Here is a 17,532-nt window from a genome sequence, read left to right as displayed (position 1 = left end):
GGTTTTTTTTTAATAGATAGAGTGATTCAAGAGGAAGGTTTTAGTATGTAATTTATTAGGTTTCAGACAAAGCGGGCGAAGCCGTGGGCGGTAAGCTAGTAAATCATAATATATTCTTGTATCGGCAACAAAGACAGTGCTTAAAACTATAAAAAATACAAACACAAGGTAATTAGGTTTATTATTTGAATCATCTTTTAGAAAAGATCATTTTTTGTTATACACATACATATACATAACATACATAGGCTATATACATATGTATATATAGGACATAGGCTACTTTTTATCCCGGGAAAATGACGCAATCCCGCAAATCCCACGGGAACGGGAACTATGCGGGTTTTCCTTTGAAAACGCGGGCGAAGCCGCGGGCGGAAATCTAGTTTTTATTATATGTTCTCACCTGCAATATGTCCTCGTGCCTGATGAGGAAGTGCTCGGGCTCCGGGGCCGGTTCCGCGCTCAGAAGCGGCAATAGGAATTGGCCCATCGCTGGCGGTTCCACCTGCTGTTAAAATATTAAGACTTCATCTATGATATATAGTATAATAAGTCTAGTATAATAAGTCACTGGACTTCACCATCATCATAATTAGCCCATATACATTCCCACTGCTGGGACACGGGCCTCCTTTAAGGGTACAGGCCATAATCCACCACGCTGGCCAAGTGCGGGTTGGCTTATGACACATGTCGTCGAACTTTTGATTCTTCGACATGTCGGTTTCCTCACGATGTTTTCCTTCACCGTTCAACCATTGGTGATGTTACAACATGCGCAGATAAATTGAAAAATCAATTTATTTCCTGCGCGCTCGTCTGGTCTCGAACCCGGGACGTATCAATTCGAAGTCCGAGGTGTATGCTTTCTTCCTAAAACTACATTTCAAAACCTACTAAACCAATTTAAATATTATTAGTATTTATTTTTATAGTATTTATATACTTACAGATCCCTTGTCTTGGTATCCCGGGCAGATGTCATCAACGCCAGCGCCCTCTTTGTCTGAAGACGCAGCTGAAATAAATAATAATAAAAATGTAAACAAAACCAGAAAAAAAAGATTGTTGTGAATTAACCTTAAATTGAAGTCAGTCTGTCAGTCACAATTTCAATATTTTCCAAAAGCCTTATTTTCGCACACGCACGCACACACACACATACGCGTTATAACAACTAAAATTGACTTTTTAACACATATTAACCTGTACAAATAGGGGGGGACAATTTAAATACAAAAATATTAATTTGGGGGGGGGGGGGGGAATAATAATATTTTTGACTTACTATTCAACGCATAATATTTACCCGTCTAAAATACACATACTAGCCTACTCTTTTTTATTATATTGTGTGTTAATATTGTGGAGTCAATTAAAATGATCTTTTTTTCTTTCTTCTTTGTGTGTGTGTGTGTGTGTGTGTAAATAATAAATATATAACAACAAAAACATACAAGTATCATCCAATTCCGTCCACTGGTCGTCCGAGTCGGAGTTAGCGCCAACGTCGCTCGCGTCAGACGCGATTGTTTCGCGTCGTATGCGGAGTGACGCGCGACGAACCGCGGCGGTTCGACGACGGCACATCTGTAGAGGAAATAATAATAATATTTATTTTCTCATCACACACGAGCAATCAACACATAATGTATGTCTTGATTTTCAATCTATATATAATAATAAATATTTCAGGACAATTTTCACACACGGCACGATCAGATCCCAAACTAAGCTTTCGCTTGTGTTATGGAAACCAGATGGCTGATAAACATACATATATAATTTTAAATAAATACTTATATAGATAATTAACACCCAGACACAGAGCAAACATCAATGTTCATCACACTAATATTTGCCCCGGGTGGGAATCGAACCCACGACCTCTGGCTTGGAAGGCAGGGCCACTACCAACCAAGCCAACGGGTCATTCATATATCTCAGGGGTTCCCAACGTGGGCGATAACGCCCCCTTGTGGGCGCTGCAGGCCTAAAGGGGGGCGGTAAGAGACCCAGAAAAAAAAGGGGGCGTTGTGTAGGGTTTTGGGGTCGATTTATAATTTCATCTACCTAGCTAGGAAGACTCTTAGACACTGAGCTCTCGACTTCGAGAGTCGTCAGTCGACATCTTGTGAACATCAACTAATATTAATTAAGATATAGCTCAAACTCGGTTCGATATAATAGACCGCGGGCAATCATGTTTTAACAAGTTTTTGTTAAATAATCCGATTTGTACATTCCTGTATCAATCGGCTGGTTCTATAATACTTGTTCTTGCCACAGAACATATAAAAGAGGTAAGAAAGGCGTTGTAGGCGGGGCAGACGCGCCAAGGATATGGGCACTGCTCACATCTATGCGATCGCGCTGTTTAGTCACTCGCTATCTGCAACGGAGAGAAGTACTGCGAACGCAGCGACAAAATTATGAGAAAATGCCTTCAGGTGCGGTAATTACTTGCCGTGCAAGAAGCCAAGTGCTTAACATAAACAAAGGAAGCATTTCTTTTCATCGGAAAGTAAAAAAACAACGATATTTTAGTATAAGTCTTTCAAAATGTCCTTCAAATAATTCATTACCCAAAAATATACATTGCGGGCTGCATTCGCTCGTCATTTTCAACACGTCAATTAGAACGCGTAATGTAGTGCGTACAAGTGCGTAGCAACAAGCTCATAACATCAAATAATGATATAGCTTACATGACAGACCTGTATAAATTGTTCAACGACATGAACCTCCAACTGCAAGGCGATGAACTAAATTTACCTAATTAAAACAAAAAATGTCGTTGCTGCTTTCGCAGCCAAACTGCTTCTGCACAAAAAGAATATAGGCAGACGTGAGTTTCACAATTTTCCGAATTTATCAGTATTCTGCAGTAACGACGACTTGTTTGCCTACTGCCAACATTTGGAAAACCTCCACATTGACTTCACCGAACGATACCAGGACATTTTAAACTTGGAAATACCAGACTGGGTGTTGGATCCGTTTTCAAATGTCAACACAGCAATGTCACCTCAGCTGGAAGAACTTATAGAATTGACAACAAACGAAGAAACAAAAATCAAGTTCAAAAATGGATATCAAGAATTTTGGCTACATAAACCGATCACGCAATTGTATAACCTGGATTGTGGTCAATTGTTCAACGATTCTTGATAGCATCCCCATCGTCATATTTGTGTGAACGTGGATTTAGTGCTGTGGCAACGCTGCTTACTAAAAAGAGAAATCGTTTGCGTGTTACCGAACGTGGCGACTTGCGGCTGTTTTTGAGTAAATTGGAACCTGATATCAACAAACTTATTGAACAGCATCAGATTCAACCTTCACATTAGTTTTTATATAAGAATTGATTGTTTGTTTTATTTTCAATAAAAGATACTCTGTCCGAATACTATAAAGTTGCGTTTCAATAATCAGTTAAAAGTACTTAGCGGTTTTTAAGTATGTTTAAAAAGGGGGCGTTAAAAAATAATTTATTCTTAAAGTGGGCAGTAGACAAAAAAAGGTTGGGAACCCCTGATATATCTTAACACTAACACTACAATAGGGAGAAAATAGAGAAAATAATGGCAAATGCTTGGTAGATGAACCGCGTAGCGACGGCGAGACATCTGCGTGAAATTTATTTAAAAAATCTAAACCATAAAATGGAATTTCATCAAGTACAAAGTAAAAATTATAAAAAGTAGGATTAAGCGAATAGTGTTTCTTTATAAAATCTTATCTCCAAGATGAAACTAACGCCGAGACCATAACTTCATCACTTTGAATTATCATAAACAAGGAAAGCAGTTCCTACACAGAATAGCTTCCAAGAAGCTCTGTGCTTGTTTGCAGTAAGCTATAATATTCTACTACAAGCTCCATACCTCCTTCCCCTTAACAATAGGCCGCTTCCTTTGCGCTCGCTGCGGCCTCGCGACTCGCCTCGGCTTGCGAGCGCCCGACCAAGAGGAGGACGTAGAAGAGCCACTCCCAGAGGCATGGTGACCAATCTGAAGTTAAACATATATCATCTTAATATATATAAATCTCGTGTCACAATGTTTGTCCTCAATGGACTCCTAAACCACTTAACCGATTATAATAAAATTCGCACACCATGTGCAGTTCGAACCAACTTGAGATATAGGGTAGGTTTTATCCCGGAAATCCTACGGGAAAGGGAACTATGCGGGGTTTTCTCTGAAAACGCGGGCGGAAAGCTAGTATTATTATAAAATTACTTGGCAAACTTTATTCTGCCTTAATGTTATCATAGGGGTATGAAAAACAGATGTTGGCTAATCTATACTAATATTATAATGCTGAAGAATTTGTTTGAACGCGCTAATCACAGGAACTACTGGTCCAATCTGAAATATTCTTTGATGTTAGATCACATTAATTAATTATCAAGTTACATGGTGATAAAGAAACTAGACGTAATTTAAGCTACAATTGCAAAACATAGTATTTACACTAAAATGTAATTTCCTACAATTTGGGAAACTAACCATTAATAAAACAACTTTGTTCTTATTCAGTCGAGCCGTATGGTAGGTTTACCATTTCCTGTTCTTATTAGAAAAATTATGTAGATTAACAAAGCAAGCTAATATGATACTATACTAAATTTAAATAATATTCTATACAAATGTCTTTTAACAGGATTATATTAAAACTTTTAACTTTTAAGCTTATTAAGAATATAAACTGCTACTGCTCAAGTAACATTTTTTATTGAACTAGCTGTGCCCTGTGGTTTAATCCGCATTTTTCTGCTCCTATTGATCTTAGATTGATGATATCACTACATACTATAAAACAAAGTCGCTTTCTCTGTCCCTATGTATGCTTAAATCTTTAAAACTATGCAACGGATTTTGATGCGGTTTTTTTAATAGATAGAGTGATTCAAGAGAAAGGTTTTAGTATATAATTTATTAAGTTTTAGACATATAGTTTTAGACTCGAACCCGCATCCTTTCGCGCCATTCCGGGGCGGATGCCTGACCAACTCGGCCACTCGTGACCCGCCAGAGCGATCGAATTTATTCTATCCTTTCAGTTTTAGCATATATTTATAAAGCATTTGAATGCCATAAAACCAATAATATTTTTCATAAAACCAATAATTTAATTCAACATACAGTATACTTTTCCTCATTGTGTAATACCCATTATAAATCTTTTTATTTATTTTATAAATTACTACTCAATAACAATCATAAAACCAGTTCTAGTAAATATTTTAAAATGTGATTAAATAAAATGTAATTAAGTCTGGCTTTTATATAAAGGTCATATGGAAATTTGCATTTTACAGAAGTGACAATCTGAAGCACTTTCTATATACATACATGTTTTAATGAGACTCTAATCAAATAGGTATCAAATTGGACTTATAATTTTTATTCCAGATTTCAAATGCATGATCTATCTTAATATATATAAATCTCGTGTCACAATGTTTGTCCTCAATGGACTCCTAAACCACTAAACCGATTATAATAAAATTTGCACACCATGTGCAGTTCGATCCAACTTGAGAGATAGGATAGTTTAAACATGTAGGTACCACGGGCGAAGCCGGGGCGGACCGCTAGTCCACATATAATTCTATAATACTGTGTTGTTTTACACAATTATTTTTGTTTTATTTATTCCTTAATAAAATATGTGCACTAAGTTAGGTTAAATATTTGATTCGATGTCCCCGAATTTCATTATTTTGTGCTGTTTAATCGATAGCTGGTAGTGGATTTTCTTAACAAACTGCTTTTCTTTTCCAACAAAAATGCGTAGTTTTTGTGAAAATCGAAAATGAAAATTATTTTTTTTAAGGTTATTTTTGTACTAAAAACGACACTTTTATACCATTGTCGTATTAAAACTTCTAGTAATCTCGCACACAGGCAATATTTTTAAATATAATGCCGTATTATTAATTTATTTATAACAATTTCTTAAATTATATTACCTGGAAAATGTAAGTTTGTATTTACCACGTATTTACGACATGCCATTATAGATAATAAATGTTATATGACGCGTTCACAATTGTAGATAATAAATATAATTCGAAAGTGATTTTTAAAATGAATTTGTCAAAAATAATTTTAAGGACAGCGCTAGTCGTCCGCTAAACGGATGAATAAAATAAATTAGTTGTCCGATTACCGGATGAATAAAATAATAATTCTTTAGAGAACTGCCGCACGTATTATAGGTATTTTGTGGGGGGAGGAGAGGGGGGAGGAGGGCACACGTAGGTATTTGATTTATTTGCGCGTCGACGGAGCCCCGCTTCGCGGGGCTCCTATTTCTGTGTAGTTTTTTTTTTAAGAAACCTAACCTAACCTAACCTAACGGCTAACCTAACCTAAACTTGATTTTTTTTTGCGTGTCGACGGAGCCCCGCTTCGCGGGGCTCCTGTTTCTGTGTAGTTTTTTTTTTAAGAAACCTAACCTAACCTAACCTAACGGCTAACCTAACCTAAACTTGATTTTTTTTGCGCGTCGACGGAGCCCCGCTTCGCGGGGCTCCTATTTCTGTGTAGTTTTTTTTTAAGAAACCTAACCTAACCTAACCTAAACCTAACCTAATGAATTGAGGGCGAATATCTCGGCCATTTTTGATTTTAGAGAAAAGTTGTTCCTATAAAACATGCTTATATTAGCGTTATCTTTACGATAAAACAATAATAAATAGGTGTTATAATGACACCAACTCCATCAAAAATTTTCTAAGTCCTGAGCCCCCTTTGCTTTAGTCCAACCCAACTAGCTTTAGTGTTAAAAGGTTATCTAGTAATCCGAATAATCGGACGATTAAATTATTTTATTCATCCGGTAATCGGACGACTAATTTATTTTATTCATCCGTTTAGCGGACGACTAGACACTTCGTAATTTTAATTTAGATAGCATTTGATAATAACAAAAATTTTACGATACATAAATAAAATACAAACAGGTTGTTTAAACCTACGTAGTTTTTTTTTTGTTTGAGTGGGAATCGCCCTAAAGTCGCTTCTGGCACTCGCCGGCCGCTACCGCGGCACGCTCGCTTCGCTCGCTCGGCTCGTGCGGCAGTTCAACAGTTAACCTAACACGCTCGTCGCTTCGCTCCTCGCTACCTATTTGAATACTAAAAGTAAAAGTTAATCGATTTTTAAAACTGAAGCAAGTGAGCTATAAAAAAAACATTAAAAATTAAAATGTATCATTTATACTCTATGATAAGCTAGTATATTTGTATTGCTAATCTGTGATCTGCGTCATATTAACTAATCTGTGTTATCTGTGGCTTGTTGTGAATACAAAATATGGAACGATTTTTGGCTATACTAAATTGTTAAAATACTATTTTGACAAAATAAATTGTAATATGTAAATAAAGTAATAGGTACGTAAATATATTTAAAAATAATGCGTGTGAGTGTGATAATTAGACATTTTGATACTATAATGGCTTAAGATTTTACTTTAAGTTGCGTTTTTAGTACAAAAATAACCTTAAAAAGTATCATTTTCAATTTCGATTTTCACAAAAACTACGCATTTTTGATGGAAAAGAAAAGCAGTTTGTTAAGAAAATCCACTACCAGCTATCGATTAAACAGCACAAAATAATGAAATTCGGGGACATCGAATGTAATATGCAGCCCTAAGTTATTGTACATCTGATGAATTTGGTTCAAATATGAAGTTATTCTCTGCCAGCAGCGTACATAAATGTAAAAATGTTACAAATGTATGTCAATAAATAAACAATATAAATTTCACAGTTAATAATAACACAACTATGATAATGAGCTGTTTTGAAAAGATCAATCAACATTTCCAACAACACTACATGTTTTGTCAACAAGTGCTTCTTTGAAAACTTTTGGCTGCATTTTGTTTCCAATATGCAATTACAATGTAATTTTTTCGAAAAAATGTCACATGTCAAAACTAAAGGTCAACGACACAGTAAAAGGGTGGTGTAAGGAAGGGATAAGGTTACTCACAGCTATCTCAAACAGAGATGGGAAGTCCTGTTGGGGCTCGTCAGCAAGGCCTGCGAGGAGACCGAGTTCCGCTCTAAGATCAGCGAGCTCGGCACCAATGCGATCCGCCCTGTCCGCATCGCCCAGTTCATCCTTCAGGATATCCCCTATCTCGTCCGACACAGCAGCCACCGCTGACGCCAGCTCGTCAGAAGGCAAGGAACTCTTGCCTATACCTATCCCACCGGCCTCCGATTCCGTCCCGCTCCCCGAACATTTCTGCATGGGAAACATCATTTGCAAACAGAAATCCGTACGGAACGCGGAAAACGAAACATCTAAAGTCCAAGCGCTTTCTACGGAATCACTGTGGTTGTTCTGAAATGCTTTGTATGATGTGAAAAACCATTTTCTCCTGCACACCGATAGATCCCGAAGTTTTTGACAATACCAATATGGCGACGATATTTTTAGGTATTTGTGATCAGCCGCAGACGGATAGAGCATCAAATTTCATATGGCAATTATTTTTTAGCAAAATAAAATAAAACTAATTATAGTAATTGCTTTAAATTAACGTATATTAAAATGTTAAGTATACAGTTATTTAATATAATGTTTTTATACTATTAATTTCATGTGAATCGATGGTTGATGGGCATTTCATTCGCTTTTGTTAACAATTTATTTAGATCAATAAACATTTTTTTATCAAACTAAACATTCTAAGAACCAAGAAATATATTACGCTCTTTTAATCAAATCAAACAACCCACATAAAAGACAAAAATTATATTTTCATAATCACTTCTTAATAATAATCCTTTGTTACATGATGGCAATATTAATTGTACATTATGAATTTATGACAATGACACAATGTGACAAAATAATGACAAAATAGCGACATTGACAATTTCCATTGTTGACTTAAAAATGTCTTGCGCGATCTTTATTTTTTCGAGATCTAAATATAATTTTTACACATAAAAATAACTAATGCAGGTAAAATGCCGCAGTGCGTTGCACGCTTAAAATTACGCGCGTTATTTCTTAGTTAGAAACCTGCTTGCTTAATTCAATTATTGGCTGCTTCATCGATGTTCATTTGTATCTAGGTAGATTCTTATAGGCCGCTTTTAAATTAACATTAGCGGTGCTAAAAGTTGGATACTAGTCTATCGGAACGGGAGAAGTGCTCTTTAAATTATGGCAGTTCAAAATAAAGTTTTGTATGCGTTCCGTGGATGGATAGCTTTTGTTGCCTTCATGGACTTGGGTACCGCCGGGAGATCGTACATTGAGAAGAGATCTTTCCTTAGTAATAACCCTGAAAATGATCATTTCGACGGTAAGTTTTAATTCAAAATTTATACGTATTTATACAGCTAAATGTCCTAAAAACGAAATGACTATACAAGTGTTAAGTTATTGTTATTCACATGGTACAAATAATCTCTGCATTTTTTTATCTATGTCCTCAAAACTGCAGTCGGGTTGGCTTTAGTTAACTGCCGCACGAATTTGTTGGAAATATTTATATTTTTAGTTAGCTAGGTAATGTAAGATTGTAATTCCAAAATATTATCGTTAGGAAACTTGTAGTTTTTTAGTTATTAATTTTTAAAGTTAATAATTTTTTGTGCGAAAAAAGTGCATTTATCCGTTTTGTTGTGCAAAAAAGCGGACCAAGACGTTCCATTTCACTGTACTGTGACTTTACGCTGCGGCCGGCGAGTGCCAAAAGCGATTTTAGGGCGATTCCTACTCAAACAAAAAAAAATCTACGTAAGTAGGTCTAAAAAATCTACGTAACTATTAAACTTTTATTTTGAATATCCAAATAGGTAGCGAGGAGCGAAGCGACGAGCGTGTTAGGTTTACTCTTGAACTGCCGCACGAGCCGAGCGAGCGAAGCGAGCGTGCCGCGGTAGCGGCCGGCGAGTGCCAGAAGAGACTAAAGGCTGGTTCACACTTTGATTAGTGCGAGTGCAGGTGATGAGTAGTACTACGTGTGGACAGCGACTGTTTAGTGCGAGTGTTTAGTAGGCTGTGTAGTAAAGTGAATAGAAGCGTGTTCTATTTTTTTGCGAGTGGACTGCGAGTAGCCACGTCCCGCGCGCCCTCCCTTCCCCCTCACTCGCAGTGTGCCTGCCTAAACACGTCTGGACAGGAGTGTTTAATGTTTAGTGTTTAGCGTAGTGTGTAGCGTCGCGAATTTCACCATTGTCCTGCACTCGCACTAATCACCTGCACTCGCAGTTGAATTGGACACTACTCGCACTACACACCTGCACTCGCACTAATCACCTGCACTCGCACTAATCAAAGTGTGAACCAGCCATAAAGGGCGATTCCCACTCAAACAAAAAAGACGTGTGGCACTCGGGGACTGCCGCGGCAAAGCTATTGCATAGCATGCCTTCAAGCCGCACCTCCGTGCCCGTCGGAGTGGGGAGCGTGAGGTTTTTCGTTACGCAATTTCTGGATTCGGTCCCCGCGCTCAAGGCCCGCGATAGAAGCTATGCAATAGCTTTAAAAAAATCTACGTCGGTTAAAAAACTATCAAACTTTTAGTATTCAAATAGGTAGCGAAGAGCGAAGCGACGAGCGTATTAGGTTAACATTTGAACTGCCGGAAGCGACTTTAGGGCGATTCCCACTCAAATAAAAAAAAACTACGTAGGTTTTCACAACTTGTTTGTATTTTATTTATGTATCGTAAAATTTTTGTTACACCAATTCCATACATTTTGAGGTTAGAATAGGAAAATTGATTTTTCTCCAAAACTATTGGTTTCCTAACTTTCCCCTTTTGGTGGGAGGGTCCCCCCCTCCTCCCCCCCATCCCCCACCCACAAAAAACCTATAATACGTGCGGCAGTTCTCTAAAGAAACCCCCTGCAGTCTACAGAGAACGCCAATTTAAAAAATAAAAAACATATAATTGTATTGAATATTGATTGTATATTTCTAAGTTACTATATACTGTTTTCATTATTTAAAGACCACACAAGTAAATCGGAAATAGGCTTATGATATAATGTATTTTAAATACTTACATTTTTGGTAACAGCTGAATTTTCGGAGCATTAATAACCTAAAAAGTGTTCAATTTTACATGAGTATTCTACATTTAGAAATTAACGATTTTAACTGATTGTAAACGCAATTTATTCATGACTAGCTGCTCCGCGCGGTTTCACCTCCGTGGCTCCACTTCTGTTGGTCGTAGCATGATGATATATAGCCTATAGCCTTCCTGGATAAATGAGCTATCTAACACCGAAAGAATTTTTCAAATCGGACCAGTAGTTCCTGGTATTAGCGCGTTCAAACAAACAAACAAACTCTTCAGCTTTTTAATATTAGTATAGATATTATTTTCCCGGCATTTCACAAACTTTGCAGCGAGCATGGTCACGGGGAGAGTATAATATAAGCATAACTTACAATAGTGTTTAAAATCTTTAATATCTAAACCTATCTATATCTTTTTAGTTCTTACTTATAATATCATTGGTATTCATTGTTGTAAATTATTTTATTATTATGATCAGACTTTTGAAGACATGTATGTAATATAAGGTAGGTTTTATCTTTTTTAGCGTGTCCGTTTGCCAGTTGGCAAAGGCCTCCTCCAATCTCTTCCGAGCGGGGCTTTCTAATTTCTATGGCCACTCTACCCCAAGTTGTACCCGCTACCGCTACACTACCTATGCATTGTAAATTGTAATCATAACATTTTTTATTTCCAGGTACAATATCACGGATGCTGGGAATGTTTTCAGTGTTAAAAGCATTAGCATTGATACATTGCACTCTATACATACATTACAGGCCGTAAGTATTTTACACTAGCTGTGCTATGCGGTTTTACCCGCATTGCTCCGCTCCTTTTGGTCTTAGCTAGATGATATATAGCCTTCCTCGATAAATGGACTATATACCACCGAAAGAATTTTTCAAATCGGACCAGTACTTCCTGAGATTAGCATGTTCAAACTTTATAATATTATTATATTATAGATAACTAGCGGTCCGCCCCGTCTTCGCCCGTGGTACATATGAAAAATAGATGTTGGCCGATTCTCAGACTTACCCGATATGCACAGAAAATTTCATGAGAATCGGTCCACCCGTTTCGGAGGAGTATGCAGACTAACATTGTGACACGAGAATTTTATATATAAGATTTATTTAAATTGTTATCTACGCACGCGCGAACGATGTCGCGGGCAAAGCTAGTATTAATATAGATACAGATATTGTGTCTAAGTGGAGCTATCTTTGATCTCGTTAATCAGATTCTTGACACAACCTCATTTCCATTGAGAATCGAGTACTAAGCTTGTTAGAGTATATTGAAAAATATATCTTCATAATATCGAGGGCAACATGTTGTAGTTGTGACATAATTGTGTGGTATAGATTTTGTATTCATTTTTAAATCAATCGAACCTCAAGTAACGAATGAGTTAAATTAACATTATCTGTCTGAACTGATTTAATGGGCACTCAACTTTAAAAATCTTCGCCCGCTTTGTATAATTTTTTTTTTTTTTATGTATGTGTAAATGCAATCTGTTCATAGAACATTCAGCACTTGGTTATGAATGTATATAACTTAATAAATAATATACTTCCCCGAAAGCACTCTATCTATTTAAAAAAAACCGCTTCGTAAGCCGTTGCGTATTTTTAAAGATTTAAGCATACAATGGGACATAGGGACAGAGAAAGCGACTTTTTTATACTATGTAGTAATAGTGATAATCACTACATTGCATGCAACAAAGTCGATTTCCGACGTTTGTGTATCTGTATGTTCAGACCTTTAATAGTACGCAACAGATTTTGATAGGATTTTGAAGTGAAACTTCTTTATCGGGGTTGGACAAAAATTTAGTGTAACATTTTTGCGTTACGCCGTACGCGTGACATTTTTGCGTTACGCCGTACGCGTGACATTTTCGCGTTACGCCATACTCGTGACATTTTTAAGGTCATAAAGAAGTTTCACTTCTTACGTGTGTACTCTAGTACACGCATACATTTTTTTTAAAGATAGTCTTAATGTATTATGAAATGATACCTACCCGATACCTTACTATTTTCAGTGTGGTTTCTATGGGCTACTGGTCGCTAGTGCTCACGATAATACTATACTTCTCAGAGGCGTTCTACTTCCATTCAACTACCCTCAATTTTTACGTCGTGTTCCCATGCGTGCTGAATAGTGAGTAAAAACTACATCTAGTTATATTAGATTGTATCTATTTTAGAGAGGAAATTCATTTTAAGTTAATTTGTATCAGAAAAGACTACTTAACCGATTTTGATTTGTTTTGACCATTTAATTTTGCGTTTCATTTGCCGAAAATATTATGTGCATGTTTTATATTTCTTGCATTTTATAACCCATCCCTTTTTTATATTCATCTGATATTTAGCACATTATTTTTTTGTACATAAAAAAAATAATGTGCTATATGTTTTCTAATTCCTACGAATGATAATCATCTCGTCCAATCGCAATATTTTTTCAATATAATGTGTTTGATATTTCTTGGAATTGCCGTATTACTACTGTGTCTATCTATGACCTTATTTTCTTGTATGTCTAAGTTTTATTTCGTTTTCTATGTATTATATACAACATGTTCTCTTACAGTTCTCACCCTTTTGGGTTTAATATATTTACCGACTAAAATAAAACTATGGGGCACGGTACCGAGCACTTCGGGCATGGAAAGGGAAGTTGACGATGAAAACGCCCAAATTCTCCGACAAATGGGCAATTTTAGACGACGGAAAGCTGTCAACACTAAGAACAAGCACGTTTGATTGTCGAACTGCCGCGCAATTTTAGGCTGTGTGATGTGCACTTGATAGTTTAAGGGTGACGTTTGTTATCTGGGTTGCCAGTTATCAAGGCATTGTCTGTTTTTTGGGAATTGTTTATTGTTTCTATGTATATTTGTTATTTGGATTGTTTTATTATTTAGTTTTAATTAGTTTTGTAGGAAATGACATGTTAAAATTTTATGTTCGTTTAGCTTTTTTTAGAACCCTGACGAAATGTAGAGGCTATTTTGCATGTAACCTACACTTCGATTTTTTTCTAAACAATATATACTAACTACCTGTCTTACAAATAGTATACTAAAAATTGCTTGTCTATTCCTATTTCTGTCATCTTTTTGCTCAACAAATCTGTTAGAATTTTCATTATTGTTTGCCATAAACAAAACCAATTTTCCAGTGAACTTTATTTAGAGATTTTAGTTAGATAAAATATAGTCAACCTTTTAAAATAGTATTCATTTTATGAGTAACTCTACAAATGAAAAATATATAGAATTGACTGATTTATTCATTGGTCAAACAGGTTATATTTAAAAATATAATAATTTCGACCAACATATTTTTTTTTAAATAGCTCTATGTACTTTTTATTCTGTGAGATGTTTCGTCGAATTTTGTTGATATATTTAAGCCACGACCAAAATAATTAAGTTAGCTGAAATGGCTTGAAGTAAATTAAGATTATTAAAACAAAATTCGCGTATTTTATAGCACGAAACAATACTATGCACTTTACAGCAAGAGTGAAAGAGATAACACTATTTTTCGCATGATACACAAATTTGACAAAATATTTTATTGTCTGAAAAAGTCGAGAGTACTCGAATAGTCGATTTTATTATGGTGAAATGGTTTTTTTTTTCTAGTGGAAGTTAGTTTGTGTCAAATTTTTAGTTCACTTTATAGTTGGGACGTTATGGCATGAGTGTGAGTGAGTTAAACATATTGTTCTACTAAGTCTGAGTGAGACATCGAATACGTATCATTACGATAAGCAGTTGTATCTCTTGAGTGTAGTGAGTATGAGTTAGAGAGTGTGGATGTGTTACATAGCGAGTGTGTTATGAATCATGTGAGTAAGCGTGAAAAAAAATTTCGAGCGCGCGGCTCATATGACGTAGAGGGCAAGAAAGAGATGGATGTATGTTTTGAAGTTTCGCTTCACATGAAAGTGTAAAGAATGCCACTACCAAGTTATATTCAAATTAAGTGAACTAGAAATTTGAACTAGAAGGTACGGAAGATCGCTTGGGCTGCCTTTTCCTATATAGCTTTACATAGCTTAGCTTACACTTAGACATAGACCTAGCTAGACAATTCAACACGCTAGATAGTGTAAGAGTAAGGCCAAATTTTTATATTAAAACACTTTTATCTCACTTTCCTCAACTCTACCTACTATTTTTCCTAGTTATTTGTAGACGCCTTACTATAAATCCGTTTGGTGAGAATTGAAAAGCAAAAAGCTAAATTTTGATCATAATTCAAAAAGCGCAATTTTTGTGCCAGATAATAAAAAAAATGAACAAAAGAGCGTGTGTGCCGAGCACACGTGTCAGAAGTGAAACTTCAAGACAAGATTCAAAGATACTTACCAAAACCGTCGCCTTACACCATGATATGACGTGACGTTATTGCCATGATGGGCTACACCATATGGGCCAGCGTTTTACGTCTGATTATTGAAGTGAAACTTCTTTATCGGGGTTGGAAAAAAATTTAGTGTAACGTTTTTTCGTTACGCGTGACATTTTTCCGTTACGCGCCATCTTTTTCTTATCCCTAACACGCGTGATTCGACGTATTTCTGTAAAGTTGCATATAATAAATTATTTTTTGAAAAATAATGGCATAAATAAGTTTCACTTCTTACGTTTGTACCATAGAAATCTAAATAACAAGACACATAGAAGTGCTAAAATGTCATAATTCGTATGAAAACCGCTGTCGCCAAAATCAACACATTCAAACCGAAAGCTAAACAGTACACACAAGTAAACTATGCCTTTTATTGGACAGCTTGATTTTAGTGAAAACTAACTTATCTATTAAATTAAGCTTTTGAATATGTATCCTAACGCACGAATTTACGGTTTATTTTAGAATAACATCCCTAAGTATATGAGACTTTTTGCTCCAATACGAACAAACGTGATAATAAGAATGGTCGACTGTGTCATTCATTGTTATTTCGATTACTATGGTGACGCTCGTAATACTTGTAAATCTATAATATAAAAATGAATCCCAAAATGTGTTGGTAAGCGCATAACTTGAGAACGGCTGAACCGATTTCGTTAATTCTTTTTTTATTATATTCCTTCAAGTACGACGATGGTTCTTATGTAGAGAAAACGTAAATATGTACCACGGGCGAAGCCGGGGCGGACTGCTAGTATTCTATAATTTTAAGGAAAAACGGCATTATTTCTAAAAAAAAATATTTTCCGATGAAATATTATTCCTTTATAAGTATAATTACAACTTGTGGAAGAATTTCCGCAATGGGAATTGCTGAAACACACCATGTATACACTCATACGTCTCCAGAGCAACTGAACAGTGACGAATGCACTGGTGTTGTGCAAATCACCTGAGTGGCGACAAGGTCACGCACGCTTACGACTTCTAGTGTCTTGTTATTTAGATTTCTATGGTTTGTACACTAGTACACGCACACATTTTTTAATTAAAAGTTTCGTCTGACTATTGATTGATCTCCATTGAAGATCTTACACCTCATACGTTAACTATTAAAACAAGCAGTTTGATTCACTGTGGTACTATCATAATGCTCTATAATCTATTGCTTCTCAATTCTCGTTGAATCGACCATAGACTAGAACAATTCTACCTTACACCAGTGCCAATGCAAGAATATATTTACATACAATAAATATATTTCGGTAATACATATTTATCTGTTTATAATAAATAGGATAGTTAGTTGACACGTAATAAGTTGTTACAGAATACAGATGTTGGTTAGTTTCACGACTTGTGGAAATGTTCTGTATAGCTTATCTGACAGTTAAAATGACAAAATATTCTGTTCGACACAAAAAAGAGCGTGTGTGCCAAGCACACGTGTCAGAAGTGAAACTTCTTTGTCAAGAATCAAAGTTACCAAAATCGTCGTCTTACTCCATGACGTGATGGTATTACCATGGCGCGACCTTAAAATTTTTACTCTCAACGCGCCTAAAGAAGTTTCACTTCAACAAATTTTCAATTTTAACTTGTAGTTCGTGAGATTAGCGCGATCAAACCAACAAACAAAAATCTTTAACTTTATGATGTGTATGTTAAATAGTGTTGAATAGGCCATCAGAGACTTTATCAGCAAGTCGTGAAACTAGTTCTAATCTCGTCTCTCATGTCTTTATGTTTTTAAATGTAACGGTTTTAATGTCATGACATATTTTGAAGTGAAACTTCTTTATCGGGGTTGGAACAAAATTTAATGTAACATTTTTTCGTTACACGTGACATTTTTCCGTTACGCGCCATCTTTTTCTTATCGCTACGCGTGATTTGACGTATTTCTTTAAAGTTGCATAACGTAAATTATTTTTTGAAAAATAAGGTCATAAAGAAGTTTCACTTCTTACGTGTGTACACTAGTACACGCACACATTTTTTTTTTAAATTTATAAGTAAATGTGTA

The 17,532-nt window shown here is 35.8% G+C and overlaps 2 protein-coding genes across 6 annotated transcripts in view; one reads left to right on the top strand and one right to left on the bottom strand.

Moving 5' to 3' along the window:
• The window catches only part of LOC149475244 (uncharacterized), a 53,924-nt gene extending 45,453 nt beyond the window's left edge, over window positions 1-8,471 (bottom strand). For 3 of the 5 annotated variants that reach the window (XM_089713535.1, XM_089713533.1, XM_089713536.1), the window contains exons 1-5: window positions 8,019-8,471; window positions 3,891-4,016; window positions 1,461-1,593; window positions 954-1,021; window positions 407-511 (exon numbers count right to left, since the gene is read on the bottom strand). In XM_089713535.1, coding sequence (XP_089569661.1) covers window positions 407-511; window positions 954-1,021; window positions 1,461-1,593; window positions 3,891-4,016; window positions 8,019-8,294 — 708 coding nt within the window. In that variant the 5' untranslated portion in view covers window positions 8,295-8,471. The remainder of the gene's footprint in view (window positions 1-406; window positions 512-953; window positions 1,022-1,460; window positions 1,594-3,890; window positions 4,017-8,018) is intronic. The other 2 variants (XM_089713532.1, XM_089713534.1) reach the window with 1 other exon arrangement.
• A 442-nt stretch (window positions 8,472-8,913) lies between these two features.
• Window positions 8,914-15,745, top strand: LOC149475243 (uncharacterized). Its single transcript, XM_089713705.1, has 5 exons — window positions 8,914-9,002; window positions 9,116-9,348; window positions 11,756-11,840; window positions 13,118-13,236; window positions 13,672-15,745. The coding sequence occupies exons 2-5, from the start codon at window positions 9,207-9,209 to the stop codon at window positions 13,842-13,844; spliced, it is 519 nt and encodes a 172-aa protein (XP_089569831.1). The 5' UTR covers window positions 8,914-9,002; window positions 9,116-9,206; the 3' UTR covers window positions 13,845-15,745.
• Window positions 15,746-17,532: the final 1,787 nt, after the last annotated feature.

Source organism: Colias philodice, chromosome 31 (genome assembly GCF_061535455.1).
Source record: "Colias philodice isolate Cphi_HAF_F1 chromosome 31, ilColPhil1 Martin Lab GWU primary, whole genome shotgun sequence".
In the NCBI taxonomy this organism is placed as follows: Eukaryota; Metazoa; Arthropoda; class Insecta; order Lepidoptera; family Pieridae; genus Colias; species Colias philodice.
The sequence above is the reverse complement of the archived record's forward strand: the minus strand, read 5'-3'. Positions and strand labels throughout refer to the sequence as shown.